At 43.5% G+C, this 20,613-nt stretch overlaps 1 protein-coding gene across 3 annotated transcripts in view; it reads right to left on the bottom strand.

The window, feature by feature from the left end:
• The window catches only part of PAPPA (pappalysin 1), a 180,349-nt gene that overhangs the window by 120,928 nt on the left and 38,808 nt on the right, over positions 1–20,613 (bottom strand). For all 3 annotated transcript variants that reach the window (XM_038156310.1, XM_038156308.1, XM_038156311.1), the window contains exons 3-4: positions 7,712–7,857; positions 2,835–3,128 (exon numbers count right to left, since the gene is read on the bottom strand). In XM_038156310.1, coding sequence (XP_038012238.1) covers positions 2,835–3,128; positions 7,712–7,857 — 440 coding nt within the window. The remainder of the gene's footprint in view (positions 1–2,834; positions 3,129–7,711; positions 7,858–20,613) is intronic.

Here is a 20,613-nt window from a genome sequence, read left to right as displayed (position 1 = left end):
CTCTCCCAATTCCACTGAGCAGTGACACTCCTCTGATCAAACATGCACAGCAGATAGACACACACCACCCGCTTGATAGTATCTACAAATCCCTGTGGGTATGCAAAAAGCTGCTTTAATGTGACATCTCTGGATTTCCTCAATAATTATCAATGGTCTACCCCTGAGCACGCTGTAAAAGCCATAAATATTCTTCACGGAAGCACAGAAGGAGACAAAGGCCCTTAATAGCCATCATAAAAGAACAATAAAATATATATAGGACAAAGCAGTGGGACAATGGCACAGGAGAAAGATGACCTGCATTCTCAATCTGTTTAAACACCAGCACAGCCTGTGTCCAGGGGGAGGGGAAGGGAGGAGAGGCAAGGGGGAAAGGTGTCCCACTCAATATCAAGAAAGGTTCAAGATCCTCAGATAAAGCAATAATTAGAGAAATTCTATACTTTGCCGGGGTGATTACTCCAACAGAATTCAGAGGACGAATTCCTAATGATTTCATGAAAAGTCATCCAGAAGACTAACTTATCTTTTATTTGGGAACACCACAGCTATTTGGACTTGTAAAAATAATTTACAAGTCCTATTTCTCACACTACCTAATATTTTGGCCATTGTAACTTGTTATTCCAGGAAAAATAAAAGTTATCAGTTAAAGTCTGTGCTTTGCTCAGGGCTGGGGGTAGCTGGATGGATGGATGGGACAGGAACAGACAGACAAATACAATAGGATCAAGCTGTACACGAGCAGCAAAACAGAAATGAAAGAAAGGCAATTCCTAGAACTGCATGACCTCAACCTACATGTTTCAAAGGTATTTTGACAGCAATTTGATATCCTGATATATTTTACTCCACTGGCAACAACAGAAAAGCAAACAGATTCATGCTTGAGCTCTAGAGATATCTATCATGTCGCTTCACTTAATTTTTCAAGGAAAAAGAAGAGGTTTCAGCTCAGAACACCAGCACACATGTAGCTCCCAGGAGCAGATGGGTATCTCTGTGGTCTGCCTCTGCCTTAGCTCCTGAGTCAGCTGGCAAGACAAGTTCTCTTTGGAAGAGCTCAGGGTTTTGAAACAGGCACATTCCACCCCTCACCACATCCACACGAGCAGATTTGGTGGGGTGAATTTTGTCATCTGGAGTGGCCCTGTCTTATCTGAGGGATGTTACCACGGGGCTGGACTTGGTGCTCAGGCTCCCTGCCTGACCACAGGCACCACAGCACAGAGCACACTGAGGAGCTGACTCGGTGTGTTTGTCCCTGAAAGCACCCTCTAAACAAATAGAAAAATAGAGAGAAAACTTGGTGTTGCTTTTAGCTAGTGCCACAAAGGGCATAAAAGCATTTTAGTTATAAATCATTTCAATCCATGCCCCAGATGACATTAAACACTTTGCTTCTCTACAGTTTTATTACAGAATAAGCACTCCTGTGACCTTTTGAGTGGGGAATCTGTGTTTTTGCCTGGAGTATAAAGGTGCCCTTCAGTGTCTGCAAGTGTATTGGTTGCCTTTAAAATGTTGTTGATTCTGTCAGCTCAGTGTCATAGATTGTCACCACAGAGAGACCCTGGGGCCCAAATTAAAGGGGAAATACAAGTCAAGGTACCCCCTGTTCCTTCTCTGAAATAACAGAGGAGCTTTCAGCTCCCCTTGAGCTTCCAGAGGCGCATCAAGGACCCCACTCCAGCCTCATCCAATGGACAGGGTCACAGGAGCAAATGCCCTCTTTGGGATATGCTCTGTTGGGAGAATGCACATCTGGGCAGCAGAGCTGAGCCTGCAGAGTTGTAACCACAGCAGCTTTTGCTTTGAGGGCTGGTTTTGCCACACTGATATGGAGCCTCTGTAGTTGCATTCTCAGTACAAACCAGCACAGCACACTGGTAGTCCTTGACCAGGCAGAATCCCACTATTCACATTCTAAAGAGAGAACTGGGATGTGATTCCAAATCAAACCTAAACATGGCATTTCAAGAGACACCTGGAGGCATGGGCAGTGCCTCATTAATTTACCACTTGTCACAGGGTTATCTGACAGCCTTGATGGTATCAATATTCATATGACATTCTATATCTCCTTGGGAGAGTATAAACAATCTCTGGATTTGAGTTTTTCAAAGACCTCATAGATCAGGCATCCAGACCTCAGAGAAATAGGGTGTCAGGTTTGCTGTAGAGCCTTTAGAAGCTGTTTTCTTAATGCTTATCTCATTTCTTCCATCCCCCAAACCTTCTGCCTGGTCTTCGCATGAAACCCTGTGAATTTGGAGAAAACTGGGATAAAAGAAAAGGAGAACTAGAAGGGATTTTGGATCTATCAGGTCTGATCCCTCATCAAGCCAGGACTAGACCCTTATCAGCATAAAGAAATGGACTGAGAAATCAGGGATTGTGGTATTCACATTCTCTGAACAGAGACATAATTCTCTCTCTCAGGATTTTTCCTGAGGAAGGCAGTGAGAAAACAATTCTTACCTCTATTTGCTGCTCCTGTTGTTTGGCACATGTGGAATGTGTTATGGAGATTGTTTACCAAAGGTGATGGTTGTTTGGATTGCTTGGCCAATTGGGTCAAAGCTGTGTCGTGGCTGTCTCCAGACAGTCACGGGGTTTTCTTGGGTATCTCTTTAGTATAGTAATAGTATAGTATTAGTGTAATATAGTATAGCTTAATAAAGCAATTGTTCAGCCTTCTGAATCATGGAGTCAGAGCACAGTATTCCCTGGCTGGGGGATTACCTGTCTCTGTGATAAGGGGTGATACCACAATTCCTTGTTCCTGCTCAGTAACAGACCCCCCCGGCAGCCCAAGCAAAGGCCAGTACCTGCATAGCTCATGAAGTTACTGAAGGGCGTGTTCAGGAAACTGTGGAAACCACAGGTGTCATTGCCAGGCCCAGGGTCCCCACACAGCTTGTGCTTAGGAGCAGGGTTGGTGTCACTGCAGAGGTCCCCAGTCTCGAAGGAGGGCTCTGTTTCCATGCACGGGTCGCTGCAGGACAGGATCTCAGAGATGCCCCTGAAGACGTGGTAGAGCCCCAGGCTGTGCCCAATTTCGTGGATCATGGTGTGCGTGTGGCCGGGGATTCCGTAGAAGGAGGGATTCAGCACGATGCCACCTGCAAGGACAAAGAGAACAGCTTCCAGGTTTGTCTTGTGTTTCTCAGGACAGCAGGAGAAAGGGGAAAGAACACCTTCCTAAGGGTAGGTCCTCTGGCAGTTCATTGGATCCTCTGTAGCACAGACAGTTTTGTTCAGAACCAGCTACATTTCCTGCCCAGAGAAGTTTCATCTCACCCTTAGTCTGGGGCTCTAAGGAGGAGGAACTGTGGGACAAAGCTCAACATCCCAAACCAAAACCACTGCAACAATCATTCTTTCAACTGAATAAACTCAATGTAGGTTTTTTTTGTTAACTTAGAGGAAAATCCTTCATGAAATTACTTCTTACTATGCTACTTTTTAGATAATTTTGTATGCTTAAAGAGAGTGACTCTGCCCAGAAAGGTGTAAGCAACATATTTGACACCAAGAGTCAAACAAAACACACCTGGAACACTCTGTGTAAATTTATTCCCCAGGGTAAAGATGTGAGAAAAGCCTATTAACTTCTGGAACACCCTGAGAATTGGAGAAGACTCCACCAATACTTGCAAATTAAGAGCTGGGCAAAGCAAATTGTGCACACCCAAGGCTGGAGCAGTTTTTTCAGGGTGTCCTGGAGGCAGCTTTGAAGTAATTGTTAGAAACACACTGTTCATGTACTCAGACAAGCCTGGCTTGATCTGAACTGCACAGTCCACTAATGAATATGCATTAAGTCTAAAGTGTCAAAAAAATATGAAATCCTGGAATGTGATAACCCTGAAAGAACTATGTGGTTATTAAATGTTTGCAGAGAAAACTAACGGTGTTTTCTGTTGTATGAATTAAGGGGTGTGCAAATAAGCAAATGGCAAATTAGTAAGGATTTGCAGTACATTGAATTAATCATATGAACTACATTTTCATCTCAGTTAGATGTCCCTTTGTATTTAAAATATGCTTGATATTTTCATTATTTAGCTTGTTGATCTCAACTTTTCCAAGCCCTTTATTTAAAACTCTTTTTGTGTCCTGCCTATCATGAGAAGAGGAGACTGCTTTGTAAAAGTTATAGAGGGAATATAAATCTTGGACATGGTACTCTAATAATTTAGTGACAATGAGGAGAGAAAAGGTTTTGGCAGCAGGAACTTTATCAGTGGCTGTAGCACAGGGAAGATGAGATCACCGGGTTCTGATGCACCCTAGACCCTTCATCCTTGTCTGCCTGGAGACTTGGTTGTAAAAACCATTAAATTAGAGGAAAATGAGACCATGAAGTTCTTAAGAAGTCCTCTAAATTCCACTCTCAAACCAATTAGGTCTATACCATCCCTCACACACTCTGGCCTGTTGCCTCTCCACAACCCCTGATGACATGACTGCCCCAGCAATCAATGTCAGCACTCAGCATCCCTACAGCTGCAAGGATTTAACTCACATCTAATCTGAATTGATTTTTTGGCAATTTAAGTTCATGACTTCAAGTCGTTCCTCACACGGATATGAAGAACAGAAGATTCTCCTCCCCTTTCATCAGCTTTTATGAGATTGTCATCATCCCTACTTCAGGCTCTTTCCCTTCAGTCTGAATCACTGTAATCCCTTCAGCCTTCCCTTGGAGCTCAACCCTTTTCCTAGACCTCCCTGACTGTGGTTCTGCTTTGATTTTTCCCCATTACCTCAGGTTTTCCTCTAAGAACAATGTCCAAAACACAACATGCAGCACTTCATTCACAGCTCTGTCAGTGCTGAAGGAGCACTTTGGATGTCCTGAAGGGACACATGCACAAAATATCAGGAGAAAAAAGATTTTCTCTCTGAGCAGGGGCACACATGAAAATGTGCACAGGGTGGAGAGGAGTCCCATAGGCAGGTACAAATACATAAAAACTATTTAAAACAAGAGAACATAAAATTTAAATACGTACACAAAAGAGTAAATAAAATCTGCCATGCTGCAGCATCTTGTCTCCTATGCCACACATAGACTCTGCACCTCCTTTTCACAGCACTGAACTGTTCCTCACACCAGTTCTCCACATTCCCAATTAATTATATTCAGACCTACCAGCATGCAGCACAACAATAAACCCACGATTCTACTCTCTCCCCCTCTATACAATACAAGCTCTGATTCCTCTAGTACTTGGTCTCTACCCAGGTGGAGCCATTTATATGCAGAGAATACCCAGACATATTTTTTGGGGTACTCTATACCAAAAAGAATTCCAGAAGTTTGGGGTTTTGGGTTTTTTTGTTTGTTTGTTTGTTTGATTGGTTGGTTGTTTTATTTTTGGTTTTGTTTTTTTTTTTTTTCCAGTGGCAGGAATATTGGTGAAATTCCTCAGCAGGATGTGCCTCCAGTAAAGGCTGGTTAAATTGTTCTGGCATTGGAGAACCCTGAGGCAGCTGGAGAGGGAGATTTTACTTTTGCCTTTGTTGAAAATTTATATTTTTTATAGCTGTCAAGAATCTAAATCAATTGCAGTTTTACAGAAAAGATAAACTCCCTCACCCAGACAATCTCTATCCCAGCCTTTAGATCTGCACCACAGGACATATTTCATATTTTTTATTAAGTACATATTGGATTTATAGAAGAGAGTAAAAAAGATTAAAGATGAATTCTTACAAACCAAGCACAGGTCTGGGAGGGCTATTATGACAGGAAATTATGAGCATTATTTATTTATTTTTTCTTTTTTTTTTTTTTTCCCTAGCAAGTCAAATTTAATCTGCTGTCCAATGTCTATTTTTTTTCATGAGAGATCTTTTTTTGGTCAATGAACTCTGTCAATGCTCTGTAGGAGCTGAATTTAAATTGTTTTGCTCAGGCATGATGCTGACAATTAGCTTAACGAAGTGACAGAAGAGCTCATCAGGGCTTTGGGCGAGCCCCAGCCCTCTTGCAGAAGGTTTTCCTCGGCACTCTGGAGCTCTCCCCTTGTTCTCTGCTCCCTCCCATGGCAACACCAAGGGAAGCTGTGAAAATCCTCATTTAGGGAAGGAGCAGCTCTGTTGCAGCCATATCTCACTTGTGCAGTGACACTGGGGCTAATGTTTCACAGAATCCCTGAACCTTCTGGGCTGGGAAGGGACACACAAGAATCATCAATTTCAACTCTTCAGCAAACGGCCCATACAGGGATCAAACCCACAACCAGCAATCCATGCTGGTTGTCATCACAAAGTGACAGAAATCCCATCACTGTGGGTGCTGGTCAAGGCTGGGGTTAAGATCTGTCTTTGTTTTTGCCAGATGCTGTCTTGGGGAACGGTCACTGGTGGGCACTTACAGAGCCCTCTGGTTTGGGTGCTCCCAACAGGAGCCTGCAGAGATGAGGCTGCAGGCAAGCCAGAGTTGAAGTGGTTTCAGTTCCAGCTGAGCTCAGCAGGAGTGTCAGTGTGTAAGTGCTGCTCCTTGGGAAGGGAAGTTTGCTCACTCTCCTTCCAGAGCAGCTGCAGAGCTGGTTGTTGTAATAAAACATCTAATAAACTGAAGGAGGGCAGCCAGTGCCAACTGCTTGGCCTGACCATGGAGCCTCTCTCTGCTGCAGAGACAGGAGACCATAAAGACACGGTAATATCCCATCTTTGGGGTATTTTTGATCTTGGAAAAGCCCCCCTGACTTGCTATTCCTGATGGCTATTCCATACAGCTCAACTTCCATTCTATGTTTAAGGATAATAAACACTCCTTGTTCTCTTCATCTAGGTTTACTGCCACTGCATCTTTTTTATTTACCTCAACATGGGGTTGGGTAATATAAAAACTGGCTGAAACAGTCTATCACAAAGATTTAACTTGGCTCAAACTGGATTTCACTTCCAGCCTAGATGGTGAAATATCTGGAAAACCTATGTGACCTCCTGCTCAGAGGAGATGACGAGACCAGGTTTGCAGCTCAAGGGAGGTTTGTGAAGTTAGGAGAAGCTCATAGTGACTCAGTCAGTGCCTTCTGAACCTTGTGAGGCTCCTCTGACGTTCTGCAGGGAGCACAGGTCCAGTGGCACTGCAGGTGGCAGTGAGTCATTTGGGAGCTGCAGAGCTTTGTCTGGATCCCCAGGTTCCAGCAGCAATCTGGTTATGAAACACACCAGGCAATCTGCAGGGTAGTGAACTCCTTCCAGTTCCACTCAAGTGAACATTAGAAATACAATCCCTCAGCTGTTTGCTCTTTTGCACATTGGTAGAGAAAAATAGCAGCAGATTTTAGCTACAGTCTGTGAGCTAATTGAATACTTGCTAACGAACTAAAGATAAGAATGTAACAGGCTAAGGTTAAAGATTGACCTCTGTCTCATCCCCACACCTATCCCCCAATCTTCTGCAAACTGCTCCCATGGAGTGAATGCCCTGTAAAGTAGCTTCACTGAAAAGGTGAAATACTTTCAGCTTGACATCATCTACAAATACCATAATATGCTTTGGGTTTATAACCTAATATTTTCCTGGTTGTGAGCCAGTATCTGGGAATCGTGAAATACTTTTTTTCCCCTGACTATATATTAGAGGAATGATAAGAAATCAGAACAGAGCTTAACGCATATTTGTCTTTCCTTCTTAGTGCCTCAAAAGAATGCTTTGCAAAGAAGAAACATCTTTATCACTCACCTAGATGCATCAAGGCTTCTTTGTCCCAGGGCCAAGTTGCCACTCCAGCCAGCTCTTCCTCAGAGGAATTGGCAAAAAAGATGTTGAGGTGTGTGGATCCATCCAGTTTGAGTATGTTCTTGAGTTCATTGACATCCAAGTATGCCCTGTAGGAAAAGAAAAGCATTTTTTTCCTAAAGGTGACACAAAAGCAACAGAATACTGAAGAAGTGCTGCAATCCAGGCAAAGGTCTTATAATACCCTGCATATCAATCACCTGAAATGTTTTAATAACCCGCTCCCAAACTTTGATTACTTTGCATTCATGTAGTGAATCTCATCTAAAACTTCAGACCATTGATTAACTAGGGCCACAAAATCCAAGGTAAATACATAAAGCTGTCCACATTCTCAAGATAAGTATAGGAATCTCTTTATTATGAATGTAATTAACCAAGTATTATGGTCAGTAAATCTTTTTACACCAGCAGTTAGCTTGCACATTTCCTCTAAGCTGTTTGTTGTTGTTACCTCTAATTTTCCTTCACAATAACAAGTTTCACATCCTCTGGCTGGCACCACAACTAACACCAGCTCACAGAGCCACTCCTTTAGCACCAGTGGCAGTCACTGGCACTGAAACCCACGTGGCCTAACCCTGACATCCCATAGCTGGTTGGGAATTGCTGTTCCCAACAGGCAAAGTTGTGCCAAGAGGTTTCCTTGCATAAGCTCCCCCCAGGAGTGGTACTATACCATGAAATAAATTCCTAAGGCTCCTCAGGTTCTCCCAGGGTGAGCAGCATTTCTCCTTAGCTTTTGGCATGCCTGGAAATCACAGAGCAATCTGTTTGCAGGCAAGCTAAGCCAATCCCTTAAGTTGATGGCTGGTGGAGGTAATTTTGCTCCTTTAAAGGAGTAAATTTTCCAATACTGGAATACAGGAGCTACTTGCCAGTGCACATACCATAGTGCCACACTGCTTGCACTGCTCCAGCTCACAGTAAAGCTGGAGAAAACAAAATGTAAGATTAAACCCATTGATTCTCTATTTCCAGCTCACGCTGGCTTTTGATAGGAAGTGTTGTGATAAGAGAAAAGCTAGAAGGGGATCATGTTGTAGTATGTTCCCTTCACAGGTGGAGACCCTAGAGAGAGGGATCACACTGAGCCAAGCACGGTTCAAAGGCTGTAAGCAACAGACACCACCATGGTCATGAGCAGGCTGATTCCTGCTTCCTGGAGTCCCTCTTTGTGAGTGTGCATGGATGTGTGTAAGGCTCACATAGCTCTCCCAAACCACACACCCCCATAAGCTCTGAGAAGGGTTCCCTGCATACTTTGCGAGGCTTTTGCTCCCAGAAGGGTGAAGAAAAAAATGGGGGAGCTGGCTCAGCACCAAGATCTTTTTGTCCTTCCCCGGAGGACTCCCAAATGGAAAACACATTCATATTTCCACAATAGCTTCCCCTGCCACTTGCTGAAGTCATTGCCTCCAAAATAGATCATGGCTGGGTGTCCCCAGGCCCTGGCTGACTCATGGAGGAAGATGTGCTCTTTGGGGACACCAGTGGAAGGGGATGTTTCCGTTCCATACAGTGTTTATCTTCCAATCAAATGGGGATGACGTCCTGAAGGACAGGTCAGCACTGTGACCCTTTACACATTTCTCATCTCTCCAGTGTTCTCAGCACATCCATGGAAAATACACAGACCTTCCCCTTAGCTCCTCAAGCTTGTCCTGCCTGGATCTGCACAGTGCTCTGAGGCTCTGCTCTCCCAGGATCTTCTTTGTGCCTTAGAAAACATCTTTTGCAAGCATGGGCTCCTACATAGACACATCCATGAGCAATACCTTGAAATTACACGTGAGGACTGATGTGCACTTTCAAGTATTCTCAGTGTGAGAGCACTGGGGGACTGTGTGACAGGGGCTGTGACCACGGGGAGGGGACAGTGTATGCCTGCACCTATGGCAGCATCACTGACAGTGAGCAAAAGTGTAACAGACAATGTGGGAGTGATGTGATGCTTCGTGCAAGAGAGAGGGGCAGCAACAGAAGCCCCTAGTCTGATTAGAACAATGTTTATGTGTTTGTATCCCAGCAGGGAAGAAGGTCCTGCTGCCTGGAGTGACGGTGCTGTTGGCTCTGGATGCAGATGCTTTATGCACATGCAAATCCCTGTAGGAGTAACCATAATCCAACTCCCCTCCTGAGATTACCATTTTTATCCTTCTTCTTCCCTCATGGTTTCAAATAATCTAAATTAATATTTCTTTATTCTCAGCTGTCTCTTTGCTTATCGTTTACACAATCCAATCCCCATTTATCTCCTCACTGTATGGCCACAGTTGCTCTTTCTCTTCCATATGGCCCATGTGCTCCAACATCCAGGGCTACATGGATTATTTCTGCAAAAAACATCCAGAGCAGACAGCATTTAACTAATTGGCCAGTGATGGCAATGCTTCACTGAGACTGGACTCATGCCTTATGTAAATCTATCCTACTAAGTCCTTTGAACTTGAGTTTCTGATATTTCTCTGACCACTTTGCTAGCCAGGGGAAGGCTGTGAGTGAGCAGAATGCATTCAGTGGTGGAAGAATAGAATGCCAAGAGGATTTTTAGCAAAGGATCTGCCTGGGTGTAGGTGTAAGTAGATCATGCTTGGAAGGCAATAAATGCAAACTCCTTCATGGAAGCAGCCAGCAACCCCCAGCACGTAAACATGCCTGAGCCCAGGGCTCAGGCAGAGCCCCGGGAAGTGTGTGAGTGCGTGCCTGTGTGAGCGTGCAGGAGCAGAGATGTGAGTGTGGCAGTGAGGGCTTGGACACTGCACACACATGAGGCAGGCAAGAGAATGTGAGGAGCCAGTGTGTGCGTGTGTAAGAGATAAAAACACGAGCTGGAATTCCTTCCTCTCCTTCCTCCCCATGTTTCTAATAACCTCCCATCCCTATCCATCATCGCCACATTCCTACACTCAAGGAGGCATAAATTAACTACTTTTGCAGTTCATGTCCAACTCCGTAGCCGCAGGCAGCAGACCCAACAGTTACCAGGTCAAAACAGCTCTCAGTTATTGCTTTGGACTAGGCTGCCTCCCCCCTGCTTCATTATCAGCCCAGACTATCTGACCCAGTGCAATCTGTGAGCCCTGCTTACACTTCTCAAGGTTATGTGGGTCCCCTGACAGAGGACATTATGTCTGTCACATGGGCTTGTGCCAGAGAGAGCCAAAGAGCCCAGCCTTTCCAGCACTGCCAAACTCGCATTTCAAAGACATGAGTGCAGTCTTGGAAAGGGATCAAAGCCTTTCCAACTGTCATTAGAATATTTCCTTTATGCATCTCTCTGTGAGCGCCAGCAACATATTTAATAAAATTCATTGGCTCGAGATGGTACCTCCAATATAAACCTGAATGGGGGAACTGTCAGGGCAAGTCTATGTGGAAAACAAAACAAAACCCAAAGCACAACAAAACACGTGTAATTCCTGTAATGGAAAAAACATACGATGTTGTGAGCATGCCTTGCTGGAGAAAGCCTAATGAGCCTATTAGTGCATCATAAAAGGTCTCCTTTGCTGGAATCTGTTTTAGACATAGAAATTCTATGGGCTGTTTAAGGCCATTTGGGACACCAAATCATATCAGACAATGCTCACATTCCCACCCAGATCTTTTCATCGACTTATTTGTTCAATGCACAGTTTTTGTTTTCTTTGTCCCTCTTCTGCCATGCAAGGAGCCCTCTGAAACTGTTCTGTGCAGCAGCTCACCATTATCCAGTGAACCCCAGCCCTCAGTCAGGGATATGGATCCCATGCAGTGCTCCAGTTTCAGTCTAATGGAGTTTTTAGTTCACCCAGCAGTGTCTCTCAGTGGCCCTACCCATCACACAGCCCACCCCATCAGTCACCCAGCCATTATCCCGGGGCCTGTCTCATCTGTCAAACCCATTTCCTGTCCATTTGGGCTGTGACTCGTCCCCAGGCGATGAGGTGAAGCCCTTGGCCACCAGCCCCACCTGCCTGTGGGAGCCACTGTGAGGAGCTCCCTTTGCTGGACCTTCACTCCTCATCCAAACCCAGCCACAAACCCCTGTGCTGAGCCACAAACACATTTGGCAATGGCTCTCAAACTCAGCTGATATTAGGTTTACTTATATTAAACCTGGTTTTAGTGACTGGAGTTGATCAGTTTTGTTGGAGGTTGACTACTCTTCTTCCTTTTATTTTCTTCTAGGTCAGAGAGAGGTTTCCTCAAGTTTCCCTGATGTGGCTGGGCTGCAGCCTCTTGCACTCCTGGTTGTTTTAGCAAGGAACAGAGAGTCTTCCCGACCTTATTGTTAGGAAATTTCCTACTGTTTGCTCCCAGTTATTCTCTATTTGCCTTTGTTTTGTTTTGTTTTGTTTTGTTTTGTTTTGTTTTCCTTCCAAGACAAGTGTCACTTTACAGCAAGAAAACAAACAGGGTACTTAAGAGATTATTTGTAAGATTCCATCCAAACACAGAGTAGGAACTTTGCTATCTGTTCACGATGGAGAATGGTCTGCAACTGCCTGGTGAGTTTGTTAGGAACAGAAGGCACCACATTTCATCCTTAAAAGAAACCCAACCAACAACAGCCAAAAACCAACAGCACCTCCTGAATTGGGAAGTCAGCCTCAAAATATCTCAATTTCCAAAATTGACATAGAGTGTCCTATCCTTTACCTACTGTGTTCAGCACATGGCAGGACAGGGTAAATCTGCTGGAATCACAGGGCTCCAGTGAATCACTCTTCTTCCCAAGACTCTTCAGAAGTGTCAGCCCAGCCTAAACCACGGTGCATGGTTTAGACAAAGAAAGCTTTTTTTTTTTTTTTTTGGACAGCCCTGGAACACTCTCCATAAGCCTGTGACAGATCCTGGTGTGATTCCCAACATGGTGTGGCTGACAGGTCTCAGTGGTGTTCCCTGTGTCCCTCCAGGTCTCATCCTGGCCCCAGGATTCAGTGGAGCAGCAGTGACCACAGCAGTCAGTGTGTGCACGTGTCTGTCCTGGCTGTCCAACCCACACAGAGTGCCCAAGGTTTCAGGGTGCAGTGTACACCTAGAGATTCTCAGTATCTGCAGTGAAGAGCAACAACAGTTTTGAGATAAAGGATATTCTTCCTGAAGATAGTGGCAAGAGCCACAACTGCAACAGCACTGAAAGCTGACCTTGAAATGGGACCATTTGGCAGATGTGCACAGCTGTAATTTATCTTTTCCTCTAGTGATTTCTCAGTCCTGGGTGGTTTGACAGCTAACTGTCCTTTTGGAGAGGCAGTGTTGATGCCAGTGTGAGAGCTGCCTTTTGCCCTCTGTCATAGGGTCACAGACAAGTGAGTCTGGAAAGGATGTCCAGAGACCACAGCTGCCAGCCCTTCACCCCTAAGCTAAAGCATCTTCCTGTGTCACCAAGCAAATTTTTATTTAGCTCACTTCAAACCACACATAACAGGGACTGTGTCACTGTCCCAGTAACCTGCAGACCTTGTTTCAATTCCTTTATGGTCAGAAAGTTGTTGTTGTTGTTTTGTTTTGGTTTTTTTTTTTTTTTCTAAAGGTCAACCTAAATATTTTTTGCTCTATTAGAGGAGTATTTGTGCCATTCAACCCCTGACAGGGAGATTTGATTCCCTTCTGCTTTACCAAACCTATTACTTATTTGAAAGGCTATATCTCCTGTACATCATTTCATTTTTAGGCTAAAACCATCCTATTTCCTCAGCCGTTCTCACTGCTTTTAAGACCTCTGCTTGTTTCTGATGCTCTTATCTGCACTCTCCACATCTTTCCCAAAGGCAGGTCATCAAAAGGGGACACAGCCCTCAAGCTGAGAGTTTATCAGTGCCATGTAACTGCTACGTTTGTCCTGTCTGTCACCTCCAACCTGACACAAAGACACAGGAGAGATTTCAGACCTCCAAATATTTCTAACTTCTTTTGTTTCTTTTTTTTTTTTTTAACCTGAAGTGTTACAGGTCTATAGAAAACTGTATAAAAAAAGACAATCTACAAACTCTCTTTAGCAGTGGACGTGCAATAAAATTTCTGTCTGACCTGATGTTAAAGATTTGTCTTTGCTGGCAAATTCAATTTTGCTCCTCATTTCAGATGGATTGCCATAAATCATGTGCAGCAGGAAGCGTGCCTCATCTACACTGAGTTTAGTGTTAATTTAAGACACTGGTGTAAGTGTAGTAAAAGTCATGATAATTTATTGATAAAGGTATAAATCTTTCAGTGATTGGGACGGAGCCTGAAACAGAGCAGAACCAGAATATTACAAGTGAGAGGCTTCAGGTCCCAGTTTGGATCCAGATCACTGCCTGTGTTCACACTGGAATCCAAGTGTGCAACTGTAATTCCAGCCACATCCAACCCAGGCAGTCGCTAGGTCATGTCCACAAGCATAAATTGCAAAGCACTGTCAGCACATGCAGGCTTGGCAGCTCTGAAAGAATTTCAGTTTATCTGCTGTAGCAAAATGTCCTCTGCAGGCCCCAAATCTGATCTTCTGTTACAAGAGAGGAGAAATGTTTTGGCAAAAAAATATAATGATGATAAGAATCCAAGAAAAGCCACTTAGGATAATTGTTCAAATGTAAATCCAGCTCCTTGGGCAGATTTGTGGCCCCTGCTGAGCTCTGTGGCACTCTGTGACACTGTCAATGCATCCAGGTGAGCCTGCTAAAGCTGGACCAGAGGTTTGTACATCACTGACAGGTTTTACAGTCAAGACTGACCCCTAAGCAAAAAATAATGCAAAATAAAAGCCAAAGTGGCTATAAAACTCTGGGTGTTCATTGATCCCAGGTTTCCCTTTTCCAAACTGAATTAATTCTACCACTAGGATAGTGGCTTAGGCTTTACTCACCCAATTAAACAAATATGTAAAAAAATTATAGAAGAAAAATAAGAACTTTACTGTACAAAATATGGGAGTCCTTTGGATCTGGCTTTTCTTTATCCTGCAACAGAGTCTGAGAGCACCTCCTTGCTTGAAAGTAGAGAATTTTTACAACTGTCAGGTTATCAATTTCACTCCATTTGCTTTGAAACCCAGGCTTTTCAGCAGGACAGTCCTAGAAATACACAAATTTCTACTGTAACAATAAATCCATAGGACTGAGAGGAAAAAAAGAACACATAAAGGAAATTATTTGCTGTTAAGTTCTAAAATCAGGATTAACATCTTAGAACACTAAGGGTGCATCCTTGCTCAGCCTTCTGTGACCTCAGAAAAGACTTTCAATAAATGGTACAGCTTTATTTCATGCAATCACTTAACTCCTGGAGGTTATTAATGCAGGATCTACTTAACTGGCTGAACCACAGCAAAGGGCTGGAATAAATTTGGTGCCTGGACTACTCCAGACTTTGTTCTGGGTCCTCTCTTGGTTTGTTCATGTGAGCCTGCACTCTGAGCCAGCCTCAGCTCTCACTGGGCTGCACACAAATATCAGCACTGACTGTGATGTATTTGCTCCAGTGTAAATCTAGAGTTAGAGCAAAATTTGATTCTCAAAGTGCAGCTTCAAGTTCAAATCCAAAAATCTCAAAGGAAACATCAGTTGCAATGACCAATTTTTGCCCAATTTCTGGCCAAGGCAACTTGCTCTGTAAAGGAGGGAGGCGGGTTTCCTTAGATCTCCACACGGATTCTCTCAAAGGTTTGTAAATCCTTGCCAAATCCTTCACAAACCTGGGCTCAGATTCAGAAATACAGTGAAAACAGATTTTTTTTTTTCTTCTCTTTTTTTTCCCCCCGGCACTTCTCCTGCTGGTTCTGGCCAGGATAAGAAAGAGCAGAGGCTCAGGGAAAAAGATGATGCAAAAATTTTCAAATGTCTAACATGTTCTGTCTGAGCTCTGGGCAAAAACTTGGGATGGCTCTTCATGTATATAACATTATATGTTCCTTCTTTCTCTTTATCCTTCCAGGCTTTACTGGCCAGTTCTTACATCCCACCTTTAGATAACCTTTACGTAGGTTTAGAAAGAGTTGCAGAGCTACAGACCATAAATATCTGATCACTGAGCCTTCTGCTTTTGCAGGGTCTACGTCCAAGAGTGGAGCAACTTTTGAGCTCCCTCAAGCAGCAAGAACTGAAAAGCCCCATTTCCTTGCATGACCATAACAAATTATTAAGCTACACAGAACTCCATAATATACTACAGAAAATAACCAACTGCACAGAACTAGGAAAAGATACTCTGGCTGGCCAACTTGCAGGGAGGAAAAAACCCAGAAAACAAAGGGAAAGCCTTGGCAGAGAGAATTGTGATCTTACTGTACAATTAACTTCTGAGACAGTGAGTAGGATTAAAGGATGGAACATTTCATTTAAAACAGCAGAGCATTATGAAGCATATATGCACATTTCACAAGCCTTTGAAATCAGCAACACTGGCAGGTTTATTTGTTTTGATTGCCTCTTTTTCTTTCTTTTACAACTTTGGATTTTTTTTTTCTCTTCTTTTCAAGACTAGAGCCAAATGACCCATGAGAAATGTACTGTAATTTGCCTCTTATCTATCCCTCATCTCCATCTGATATTCCCTCTGCCCTGGTTACCCTGATGTTTTTCCAGACTCTCCAGCCTGAACCATTGTAACAAGGAGAAAAGTCAAACCATAAAGAGAGAAGTAGCATAAGGATATTTTCAGGAACCTGTTCTGTTAAAACAGATTTCCTTTGCCACTTCATGAAAACCTCTTTTGGCTGCAGCCAACCTCATTCACGTACACAGGAGAATTCAAACCCATAGAGGAAGGTGTATAAATTTCAGGCTAGTTTAACTCTCACTTGTGCTGCTTGGCACTTGCACACTGCTTCCCCTCTGGGCCTCAGAAAGCTTCCTAAACATGAAGAGAGAAATTCCATTCTGGTCAAAGCCCTGACACCAGCCCTGCACTGCTCCAAACCCCCTCCACCCGCTGAAGTGATGCTGAAGCAGGACAAAACCCCTTGTGCTGGGCCTCCCCTCAAGAAATTTTACCATGAGTGAAGAAGCTATGAAATAGGCAAACAGAATATTTTTCCTTGTCTTCTGAATGGGAAAACTGACAGCGAGGATTAGCTCCTCTATCCCTTGAGCCTGCATTCTCTGATAATATGGATCATCTTTCTTTTTAATAAGTGGTGTCCTGTGTTGCAGATACTTGAAGTTTTCTGCTGGTAGCCACTAATCATATTTTACGAGCCTTCACTCATATTTTACAATCTTTGGCTTGTATTTTACAATCTCCAAAAAAGTCCTGAAGGTCTGGTGCTCCACAGATGGAACATCAGTTCTCCCTAAAATAAGCTGGTCCTTCCCAAATCCCATAATTTCACCATTCCTGAAGGCAAAGCAGCACATGCCCTTCATAAATAGATTCTTGTGGAACCAGGCTCTGCTTTCAATGAGGGAGCAGCCACTGTTCTAATATTTGGCATCTACCACCTCTCAACCCAAAACTTTCAAGAACATCCAACAGATATGGGCACAAAACTGCAAAACAGCACAAGGGACATTTTGGTTTCAATCAACCTCAATGTTTTTATGAAAACACCAGAGGTCAGGAATGCAGCCTGTCATAACTCCATTGAACTGGGGAAAGAGTAAGGTAGAGCCTCTGTAATTTAGAGATCTAGAGGAAACCTGTGACTAAGACAGATTTTTTTTTTAAATAATGAGATTAAGAGCAACTTCTATATGAAAATTTTCAAAAAAATTTATAGTACTAACACTCAAGTCCAGCCTGCCTTCCTCATCTCTATCTTGGATCAGGCTTGAGATCACATTTGCAGCCTGCCCAAACGTCTGCCTTGCTGGTGGGACTCGTGGGAGCCACAGTTGGAGTGACTTTGGTTTGGCACTTCTGGAACACTGGGAAACGCTTTGTGTCCCCTCTGTAGAGTACAGGAAAGCATGGAATTACCCCATGGACACAGCCCTGTCCTGGGCTCCTGCTCCCTGTGCTCTCTGCCCTTGCAGCAGCAGCCTTTTGTGGGTGGAATGGGTCAGGATTCTGGGTAGGCTCTGTGGGTGACATATGTGGGAATATTTGGGATTTTTAGGATTTTTTTTCACATATTTGAATATTTGGGATTTTTGGAAAGCAGCACACAGGCCTGGGTTGGCAGCACTGTGGCCATGGGGTGCTCACAGTGCAATTACTGCTCCTGCAGAAGGGGACAGTGGCACTGTCCCTGACAGTGCTGCTGGCACTTTAAGGGGCTGCTCCTTCAGCATCTTCCCTAATTACCACACAGCAAAAAATGCAGGGTGAAAAAAGAACAAGATCAAATTCTTCACTCCTTTCATACCAGTTTTTGACACTAATCCTCCCTGCACATAAACCCCGTGCCACAAAGAGAGATATACATTGAGATTGGAATGAAGAGCGACTTGGAATCAGGCCGACATCAACATAAAAAATAAAATAAAATCACATAAAATCACAAAGGACCTAGCATGTTTATTGCAGATCCTTCTGGAGTTGATGGGCCAAAATAACCACTCCAAATATGCAGCTTGCAAAACATCCCTTTTGCTTTGGAGATGCCGCTTCTTTTCTGTTTTCATTTTTACAACTCATGGACTTTCAAATCTCCTTTCTTAACCTCCTGGCAGGATTGTGCATGAAGTGGGTCCTGCTGCAGTGGGAAGACCATCAATGGTTAGGATAATCCAAATCTTCCTCTTTTGTGAGAAAGAAATGAAAATCTGATTTAAATGCGACTGGCTGAAATTTCTTCTTATTTCATCTTGTGTAGAAAAGTGTAGGAGACACCCAAGTGAGATCACAAAGAACACGATCTGGTGATGGAGACTTCAGTTCAAGGAAACCAAGTGTCCTGCAAGAGAAGCCTCACATTTTCAAGGTTCAGGAGATTTTTTTTTTTATCTCTGTCACAACAAAGGAATTATATTTCTCTCTATTTGGTTTCTAGGGAGTTTTTTTCAGGGGATATTGATGGATCATAACAATAAATCTTTATCTTCAGCTGTGAAGCCTTGAACACACTTTTTAAGGAAGAGAAAAAATTGAATAGTCAGATGAAAAGGACTACTAAATATTATGAGATTTACAAAAGCTGGTTACTCTTGTTCTTTCCCAGCCATGACGAGATTACAAGGAAATAGAAAATGTCAGTCGCTGAAACAGAAATTGTACATGAGAATATTTAGCTTTGAAGTTCCCAGAATCCACAGTCAATTGCCAGGTGATCTGGCAGAAACAACAACACACCTGCAGTGAAAATAGTTCAGAGTTGCAAAAAGAAAATATTGCGGACAGTCTACTTCCTAAAGCCAACTTTTTTTTTTTTTTTTTTTTTAATTTCTACTCTTGCTCTCTAGGAAAACAGAAAGAAATGAATAAAAGAGCAGGAGAGAGGTGTAGTAGATCATACCTTTGTCAAGGAGACTGCTGGGAAGAAAAACATGCCAACAGCGTCGGTAACAGACACCACAAACACAATGAACTCCTTGACATTGAATTCCTGCCCCTCATTTCTCTCTGCTGAGCCCAAGACAAGACACAGGAGGAAAGATGTAAACGAGCCTTTTCCAAACACGCAGGAACTTTCAGAATTTCTGTTTTTTAAACCTGTGCAGGACCCACAGCTCCTGCACAGATCCCTGTTGTAAATTTGTGCTTCCCAGACTGGACAGTTCCTGAACTGAAGGAAGTAGCCAGCAGAAAATCAGCAGTGGGCAGCAGCCTGAGCCAGTGCCCAGGTCAGGGGTTGGATGGAAGGACGTTTGGATTTCCCCACATATGGATCTGCTAACGTGTGTACCAGAAAACAGGCACTATCAGCCCAAAACACAAGGCTGATTGTAAGCGTTCCCTGGGGGACACATTTCCCCAGACCCTGCTAAATTGGGCTGGCAGCTTATGAAACACACAGCTCTGATCCAGCATGTAACTGTAAACTATAGGAAATCATACCCATATATTTGGCCTTCAGACATGAGTACAGAAATTGCCTGTTTTGGCACCACAAGGCTGTGGATCCATGTGAATCAAACCCAGACCTCTTGCAGAGGGCTGTGAGAATGCAGAGATCTGTTCTCCACTGTCAAATGATAGCACAAGAAGGGGAAAACTCTAATTTTCCTTTATGGCAAATTTCTTGAGTAACTTTTGTCCTGATCATGACTGCTCTGGACAGGCCATGCAGTTTAATTTTCCCATAATTTTGCACCGTATTTGCTCATTCAGCTGCACATCAGCCTTTTCTCTGGCTCGCTCCTGTAATTTTTTGGTGATGTGTCAATACAGCACTTAAGATCTCAATGGCTACAAAACCAACTCTGCAAAGGGTCCAGCAAAAACTGCAGATTGTTATTTTTTGTCTCTGCACACAGACCCCGAATTACACAAACCCATACTTAGAAAGTCTTTGTTAGCATGAGATGTCTTGTCCTAGGCAGAGGGGACTGTTATGAATTCCCTCACTTCCACAACTCTGTGCCAGCCCAAGCACTTTGCAAAACCTGACGTCATGCCTTATTCAGTTGTGAGGGAAGAGAAGGCATCCTGCAAGCACTATTGGACTATCTCCTCATGATGGTTTTATAAATCAAAAACAATAAATCCTTCAGGTATTGTTCCCAGCAGGATATAAAAAGAAATTTGAGTCTGATCAAGATGAGAATAATTGAAGGTTTGAGCCTGAAATAAGACATAATCACTAAGTCAATTAAGTTGAAAAAGACCTCTGAGGTCTTTAAGTCCAACCTATGGCCGAACACCACCTTGTCAACAACACCATGGACCTAAATTCCACCTTCAGTCTTTCCTTAAGCACCTCCAGGCACAGTGACTCCACCACCTCCCTGGGCAGCCCACTCCAGTGTCTAATCACCCTTCATAAATAGGACATTTTA

Source organism: Motacilla alba, chromosome 17 (assembly GCF_015832195.1).
Source record: "Motacilla alba alba isolate MOTALB_02 chromosome 17, Motacilla_alba_V1.0_pri, whole genome shotgun sequence".
Taxonomy (NCBI): domain Eukaryota; kingdom Metazoa; phylum Chordata; class Aves; order Passeriformes; family Motacillidae; genus Motacilla; species Motacilla alba.
This window is presented reverse-complemented; position numbering and strand designations above follow the sequence as displayed.